General features: G+C 44.5%; 1 protein-coding gene across 1 annotated transcript; it reads left to right on the forward strand.

Annotated features, from left to right (window-relative positions):
* The first annotated feature begins 3,947 nt into the window (after window positions 1-3,947).
* Window positions 3,948-7,443, forward strand: LOC104428112. Its single transcript, XM_039306812.1, has 8 exons — window positions 3,948-3,968; window positions 4,016-4,157; window positions 4,253-4,545; window positions 4,654-4,796; window positions 4,894-4,930; window positions 5,128-5,471; window positions 5,550-6,669; window positions 6,823-7,443. The coding sequence occupies exons 1-8, from the start codon at window positions 3,948-3,950 to the stop codon at window positions 7,441-7,443; spliced, it is 2,721 nt and encodes a 906-aa protein (XP_039162746.1).
* The last annotated feature ends 1,375 nt before the right edge of the window (window positions 7,444-8,818 follow it).

Raw genomic sequence — 8,818 nt, forward strand, 5'->3', positions numbered from 1 at the left:
CAACACAAAATATTCTACATTGCCAACATCAATTTATTACCTACCTATTTCGGTAAATGATGAAAAAATTTGATTCGTTCATTTTTGTGAGCAATAAATCAATTAGTTTTTCAAAAATATTTTCTAAATCTTAAGTTTTCAATTAAACAAATATATTTTAATTATTTGAAGTTTTTACGTTCTTGCATTATACAAGATAAAGAGTAAAAATCAAGTCGGTCGACTTAAAGAGTCATGGAGAGATTTTACAAGAGTCCAAACAAATTTCACGATTCCATAGATTTGATGGTTTTTGTTATCCATGCTTGCCATGACTTCAGTTAACCAAGGATGAGAGTAATCATGGAGGCTTTGTATATGCTAAAACAAATATTGGATCATGTTCACCAATAGTGACCAGAGATCGGTCTCATATATGCTAAAAAAATGATGGAACTGGGAGGCCCTGCCTTAGCCTTTTTTTTTCACCATATCCAATCAAGCATAGCATTAAGGACTTGAGCCCCACTAATTTGTATTTCATCCGCCAATAATTAAAGGCTGAAAATGAAAATATTCACCATTTTTCATTCGAAAAGAAGAGCATTCAAGATTCATATGGTATTACTAATTGTTATCATAAAATTAGTCCATATTTATTTGAATACTTTTATTAATCATGTTTTAGATATTGTAGGTTCTAAGAATTAAGAAAAGTCGAGAATCTAAATATGCATGAACGGAACATGTAATGTTTGTGGATATGGAACGACTCGAGGGTTTTAACTAATTAGAGAGAGAGCCATCGAATTACGTCAAGTTGGAGTCTAGTATGTCTTGCATGAATTTTGCTTTCTTAAAGCAAGATTTGTTTTTCTTTTTTCAATGGGGAGAACAAACCAATTGGTATGGAATATTTTCTAGACAACGGATCTAGATTATCTATGATTTTAGAATTTTGAGAGCGGTTCAACAAACTTATCTTGAGTGAGCGCACAAATTAGTATTATGCCTTTCCTCTAATATTACTTGAAGTGAATTAGTATTATGCATTGGTGTATAGGCTGATTATAATGATTTTGGAGAATTCACAATCATGCAATATTAGAAGCCCGTACACAAACAATTTGAGACTTGAATTTAGACAATATAATGAATTTGAAGCTAGACATCTACATCCGAAGGCTCAAAATTATGTCAAACTCCATCATGACATGGTATTGTCCCAAGGACTCTGAGGCTAGCCATCTCGTGCCAGCATATGCCTCCTCGACAACTCCTTGTGCATCATGGGGGCCAAAATCGCATCAAAGGATCCCCGCTTTTTTGATGTAATTGAAACCTAAATTATTGAGGATACAGCCAACAATGGCATCTTATCTTCTGTTATTCATCTACAAGTCATCAAAAACCGCTAGGTTTGTCTGTTTGATAAGGAAAACAAAATCACGTGCTTTGGTCAGAAAAAAAAAAGAGGAGAATAATCTAACTCGAGGATAGAATGTGCATCAAAACACACACTCTTCCGTCTAGCTCAAACTTCTTGGCGTATTAGGAAGACCAAGACTTTATTGGAACTCATCAACTTTTTTTGTGTAAAAAGTGAAGCAAAAGGGAAAAGTGGTAATGGGAAAGAAACTTTAATCAGTGCCAAGAAGACCAGGACTTTGCAGGACACAAATTGGCTTTGTTGCTTCACTTTTCACATCCCTTCTCTTCCATCCATATGCCAAACTTCAGGAAGATCAAGACTTCCAAAAGTGCCCATAGAGGTTAGAAAATCGATATAAAATACTTTCTGTCCGCAAGTACTTGTTTTGCAATATTTAGAGAATATTCCCAGAGATTTTGCTGAATATCATGAGCTAGGAAAGGTGAAGCAAAATTAGATAATTTCCACTTATTACATATGAAGCAAAAGTGAAGCACTTTAATAAAAATTTGTCATGGTGAGAGAGAAATTTTAATAAATTCAAAATAGACCAAGACTTTGCGAAAAAAAGTGACGATGAGAGAGAAAATTTAATTAATTCCACAAAGACCAAGACTTTACGGAAAGAAAAAGTGATAATGGGAGAAAAACCTTAATTATTTGTAGGCGAAAAATGTGATAACGGGAGAAAAACTTAAATCATTTCCAAGAAGACCAAGGCTTTGCAGGATGCAAATTGACTTTGTTCCTTCACTTTTCACATCTCTCATTCATTGCAATGTGAATGTCTTTTTTTTTCTTTTCTTTTTTTTCCATTACTAGTGAAATTCCCACATGTTATGTGCAAAATTAACAATACTACAATTTTCGTTTGACTATTCTCATGCTTAATCATATTGGGGTTTTTCATTATATTAATCTTTATTGTACGAATTATCTCTAGGCTTTCCTTTCAAGTTTGAAAAAAAGAAAAAGGGTAAAATGAAAAGCGAACAAGAAAAAAAAAAAGCAAAAAACTGAAAATGAAAAAAAAGGAATGGGGTGACATAGAGAGCGCCACCCATCCAACGGCCAATGGCATGCTGCTGTGGTAAGCACCTCCGTAGGATAACTCATTCCATTGTCACCGTTGCAGTTGGCACTACTAGCCAGACTAATCATCACAACCAATTACCTTAAATTACCTAATGACTTAACTAACTTAATCTATAGATATATTCACAATGGAAAGACTGAATTCGAGGATTTACAGTTTCTCACATGCACCGTGAAAAGTTAAGTTCAATGTGGAGCTCACATCATTCAATAGTGGATGTGAGCTGGGCTCACATGCTCCGGGTTCATTCAAAAATTTCCCCCCATCCTGTGTCTAAGACATTAACAAGAGTTGCTACCCCAACAAGAGTCTTTCCTTTTTTAAAAAATAAAAATAAAAAGGACTTAGGGTCAAGAGACCCAATTCTTATTTAGTACGCCCATGAAGCTGCATCTTTGAAGCCCAACGGACTAACTTCCTTCAGCTTAACTATAATTGTTGTATTTTTTTTTTATTATTATTATTGTTGGTCCTACTCTACTCCTACTCTAACCTTCACTCTCAGACTTTTGTCTTGCCTCTTTGCAGGGCACGGGAGTTGAAACCCACATTTGAAACTAAATCGTCCCTACCCCAACCCCCTAAGAAGGTAGAGATTCGAACCCTCCACCCCCCCTTCCATGTCGGAAGGGTGGCCACTAGGGTAAACCCCAATGGTTATTATTGTTGTAGTTGGCTAATTAGAGAAAAGAGTAGTTAAGAGGGAGAAAGAAGAATCAATAAAGGGGAGGGCCTTTTGTCTTTTCTCGGTGTACTGTTCATCACCCTCTCCTCCGTTGCATTTCTGACCTGGTTCTTGTCGGCTTCCCTTGCTTGATCCGGCCGTTCCAAACCTCCGTTTGGCGTGAAATTTGGGGGTTCACCTCCTCTGGTAAGCCCCTCGTTCCTCACCTAACGGATTCGATTTTCTTCCTCTTTATGGCAAGATCAAAGCTGCCCTTCATCACGAGAATCGCCCTGTTGCTGCGCTACTCGATCCCTCAAGGTGCGGTTGCTGGTGCGACTCCAGCCTTCTCGTAGCGATTGTTAGGCATCCCAGCACCCTCAGGTAAGCCTGCTGTGCTACGGCCCTGCTCCCGATCGACTGTTGGTGCGTTTGTACCCTCCGTCCCGGCCCCGCCGTGCTGCGACATTACTTCTGAACTGCTGCCGGTGCGTCGCCGGCCTAACTCGAAGGGGTTGTGAGGCATCCCAGCACCCTTCCCGGTCAAGCGCGTTGTGCTACGGACCTGGTCAAGGTATTTCATCCCTTCGAGTAGGAGCTGGTCAGTCCATTCAGTCCATCCGAGCTCTTTGGAGCCTCTGGTCACTACTGTTCCGAGGTTCTAGCAGGAGTTTTGGTCTCAACAGCACCTGCCTTAGCCCAGTTAGCCTTTCGCTTCTCTTTATGGCTACTATGTAGAGGGTTCGGGTGTTAGTTGGCTAGGTATAACTGTAGCTATGGCTGCTCCATCTGCTGTGGTTGGTGAGCCAAGTATTGCGGCTTGATTGAGCGCTGAACGGAGAAGGCTACTAGCCCTCTCAATCGAAACAAGGAGGCCCAGTCCTCCTTGCTCACGGGCAAGGCTTCTGCAATAGCGGAGACCTTAAACCGTGGTAGTCCCAAGGATGCAGTCGTGATAGGCGTTCGAGAGGATGAAGCAGAGCGAGGTCGGCTTCCAAACAGCCCCAGGCCTCGCAAAAGCAAGTGAGGAAACCAGAGGTCCCGGCTGCCCGGACGTGGGTAAATGTTGTGAAGCTTGCAGCGAAAGGGTATGACCTTACCTTTGTTCCTCCTTCGTGTGAGGATGATGTCTCTGTGGTGGATGTCCCTGAAGAAGTGCTGGATGTGGTGGATCCCAAATGGCATGAGTGCCTGGTTGGGTATTATGTAGGAAGGAGTTTGCCGTTCCAGCTCACGGAGCACACGCTCAAGCTTTATTGGGGACCGAAGCTTATTGAGGTCTTCGCCGATGACCAGGGCTTCTTTTTCTTCCGCATCCCTGACCCTGAGTTCCGAAGGAAGATTTTGGAAGATGGACCTATAACGGTTGCAAGGGTTCCGCTCGTTTTGCAACAATGGAAGCCTCTTCTAGAATTGAAGAGAGAGAAGCAAACCACGGTGCCTGTGTGGATTCGCTTGAAGAACCTACCTCTTGACCTCTAGATAGCCCCGGCAATTAGCGCCATAGCGAGTACTGTTGGCAAGCCTTTGTTTGTTGATCAACGCACGGAGCAAACTCAAAGGATCTCTTTCGCAAGAGTTTGTGTGGAGCTTCAAGTTAATCAGCCGAGGATCCCCTCGGCAAGGTAAGACTAAATGGAGTTGCTCGGTCCATTGCCATCGAGTATGAGTGGAAGCCAGCGGAATGCTTGAAGTGTGGCTCCTTTGGGCACAATTGTGCAGCCTCTTTAGTTGGTCCGAAGGCGGTGCAAGGCCAGCAGTAGGTTCAGGCCATCCCCTCCCCCCCAGTGGAGGCTTGCCCCCCCCGAGACTTCTCTAGTGTTGGTGGTAGATCTAAATGAGGCTGAATTGGGGTGGAAACAAGTCAAGGGAAAGAAGAAGAAATCCCCGCCTCCTAAGGAGACATGCTTGGCCCATTCGGTCAACTCTGGATACGAGGAGCCATCCCTCAAGTAGACAGCAGCAGCTCTTAAGAGCTTGCCATCAACCTCTACCCGGAGGGCTCAAAGTGGACTTCGAGCCCTCATCAAGGTGGATGCTCCTGACTCAACAGTGGAGGAAGACCCCATTAGCCATCCAGATGCAGACTTGGGGAGTGGAGCGGAGTTGAATGGGTCTATCAACCACTTAGATAGCTCAGATGATGATCTTCTCTTGCCTTGTCTATCGCCGAAGGTTCCTCCAACTAGGAGTGGTGAGGAGACTACCCAGGACAAGCTCTTGGCGCTCTCCCCTGTCCCACCTCCTCCATCGGCTCGTGCGGCTCCCCTTCCGAGCCGTCGCAAAACACCGAAAAGGAGGTAACCCTTACTCTCTTCCTCTTTTGTACATATGTATATAGGATGCTAGAATATTAGAGGCCTTGTCGGCCCAAATAGGCAAGCGGAGATTCGTAACCTCATTATTTTGAACCACCTGTGCTGTATTGGTTTGGTGGAAACTAAGGTGCCACAGGATCGCTTCAACTCCATCTCCGAAGGTCTATTGAGGGATTGGTGTTGGATTGCAAACTATGACTTCTCCCCCAAGGGTAGAATTTGGGTTGGTTGGGACCCCGTGAGGGTTAAGTTTGAAGCCTTCTCAGTCACCAAGCAAGCGATTCATGGGAACTTTGAGAGCCTGGTCTCTGGGGTGGCTTGTTGTGTATTTTTTATTTATGGAGAACACTCTTTTTCGCTGAGGAGACCTCTTTGGGAGGATATCATTCTTAGAAGCATCCATCTCCGGGACACTCCTTGGCTTGTCTTGGGGGATTTCAATGCTATTAAGGATCCATCGGACTGTGTCGGTGGCTCCGAAGATTGGCTCCCTTGTTTTGAAGAGTTTGGACAGTGCTTGGAGCAAGCCGAGCTGGAAGACTTGAGGTTTGTTGGTTTTAGATACACTTGGATTACGTCTTCAGGGCCTTCTAGGAAAGCAAGAAAGATTGACAGGGTTCTAGTGAACGCCAAGTGGAGCCTGGATCTCTCTTACTCGGAAGCCTCCTTCCTAGCGCCGGGAATCTCGGATCACTCGCCTATGGTGGTGAAGGTGCTTAATCCGACTCATCGGAGGAAGCCCTTCAAGTCCTTCGACTTCTGGATGAAGCACCCGGAGTTCAATGAGATTGTCTCGCAAGTGTGGGATGCGCCGGGGGGTGGTGTTCCTATGTATAGGTTTGTGTCTAAGCTCAAGGCTCTTAAATGTCGGCTCAAGCAGCTCAATAGAGATTCCTTCTCTAATATCTCTGCCAAAACTCTTAATGCGCGGAAGATGTTGGAGGCCACTCAAGCAGACTTGCAGCTAAATCCCTTTTCTACTGACCTTACTAAGATGGAAAAAAACCAAAGACGTATCTTTGCAGAGTTGCATTCCTCGAAGGAGTCATTCTTCAAGCAGAAGTCCAGGGTCAGATGGCTCAGGGAGGGAGACCGTAATACCAAGTTCTTCCACCAATATATCAACAAAAGACATTTGAGGAACAAAGTCCTTTCCATCCTCGACTCTTCGGGGAACCTGGTGACTGAACCACGGCTGGTGCAAGGGTGATTTGTAGAGTTCTTTGAGGACCTCTTGGCGCCGCAAGGGGAGCTCGTTAGACCTTCGCTAGAGGACTTGAGGGAGGTTATCCACCATTCACTCTCGGTTGATCAGGCTACACTCTTTGCTTAGCCGGTTACAAAGTTGGAGATCCGGGACACTATCTTCTCCTTGCCTAAGGGAAAGGCTCCTGGTCTTGATGGTTTCATAGCGGAGTTCTTCAAAGAAAACTGGGACACAGTTGGTCCTTTAGTAACGGCTGCAGTGATGGATTTTTTCACCTCCGGAAAACTCTTGAGAGAGATTAACAATACCATCTTGGTGATGGTTCCTAAAGTGCTCAACGCCACTTCTGTGGAGGATTATAGGCCTATCGCCTGCTGCAACACTATTTACAAGTGCATTACAAAGGTGCTAGCTAATCGGGTGGCCTTAGCTTTGAAGAGCACGATAGGCCCTTTTCAGACTGCGTTTGTAAAAGGCAGGCGGATCAAGGACAATATCTTGCTAGCTCAGAAGCTGTTCTCTAGCTTCCACCTTGAGCCTTATCTCCTTAAATGTGCGATAAAGGTGGACTTCAGGAAAGCCTATGATACTGTGGATTGGGACTTCCTCGAAAGTGTGTTGATGGCCTTTGGCTTCCCTCAGTCTGTGACTCGACTTATTATGACTTGTGTTCGCACACCTAAATTTTCAATTGCTTTGAATGTAGAGCTCCACGGTTTCTTTGCGAGCGGTCGAGGGCTCCGCTAAGGTGATCCCATCTCTCCTTACCTTTTCACTATAGTTATGGAAGTGTTTTCATGGATCATTCTTAGGTACTCTTCGAGGCATGATTTCAAGTTCTTCTGGAGGTGCAAGGTAGTGGGTCTTTCACATCTCTTTTTTTGCGAACGATGTCTTCCTTTTTGTGAGGCTCATCTTCCTACGGTGGCTCTCCTTAAGGAAGGTCTTTATATCTTTTCCTCTTGGAGTGGCCTTTGTCCTAACCCGTGCAAGAGTGAAATTTTTTTGGTGGGTGGTGATCCCTCCTTAAGGAATAATATTCTCTTGGAGTTGGGCTTTCGAGAAGGAAGCTTGCCAGTTCGGTACTTGGGGGTTCCCATTATCACTTCGAGGATCAGCAAAGCAGATTGTTGTACCCTGGTCAACCGTATCACTGCGAGGGTTCAGTCTTGGACCCACCGATTCCTCTCTCTTGCTGGTCGGATTCAGTTTATCAGGTCAGTTCTTCATGCTATACAAGCCTACTGGGCTAGTGTTTTTTTTTTTATCTATAGCTGTGGTGGACCAGATAGAGAAAATATTTAGACAATTCTTATGGAAAGGTCCGGACCTAGGCAGGGGTGGTGCTAAGGTAGCCTGGGATGAAGTTTGCCTTCCAAAAGATGAAGGTGGACTAGGTATCAGGAGGCTCCAAGATTGCAATAAAGCCGCCATGCTAAAGCATATCTAGCTCTTGTTCTCCGACAAGGAAGCGCTGTGGTGTAGATGGGTCCATTCCACTTTCTTAAAAAACAAGAACTTTTAGGTTGCTAGGAAGCCAACATCTGGATCCTGGGCCTGGAAGAGCTTGTTGAACCTAAGAAGGGATTTCAGGATGGCCTTCTACTGGAAAATTGGCGATGGCCAAACAACCTCTCTTTGGTTTGACAATTGGCACCCTAGAGGGCCCTTGAATTTGATCTTCTCAGATTCTCTTATCTACTCGGGGCTCTCTAGGCAAGCCTCGTTGCTGACCTCTTCTCGATGCTGGCCAAGCTCTCGGGATGGTGCTTGAATCGTGGGGTCATCCTCTTCCGGTCCTGGTGGGTGTCCGGATCGTTCTTTGGGCGTGAAAGCTCTTCGGGCGATTCTCTATGGCATCGGCATGGAACTTCATCAGGAAGAAGAGGACGAGGGTCCATTGGTACTCTTTCATGTGGGACAATGACATAGTGCCTCAATATCAGCTCAATCTTTGGCTCATGGCCAAACACAAGCTTCCAACCGAGGATCTCCTTCTGTCCTATGGTATAATTGGAAGTGCTGCCTGTGCGTTTTGCAAGAATATGCCCGACTCTATTGATCACCTTTTTTTTTATTTTATTGTTGTGTCACGGCTAGCATTGCTTTCTTTTGGGCTTCC

The sequence above is a fragment of the Eucalyptus grandis genome, chromosome 2, assembly GCF_016545825.1.
Source record: "Eucalyptus grandis isolate ANBG69807.140 chromosome 2, ASM1654582v1, whole genome shotgun sequence".
Lineage (NCBI taxonomy): Eukaryota > Viridiplantae > Streptophyta > Magnoliopsida > Myrtales > Myrtaceae > Eucalyptus > Eucalyptus grandis.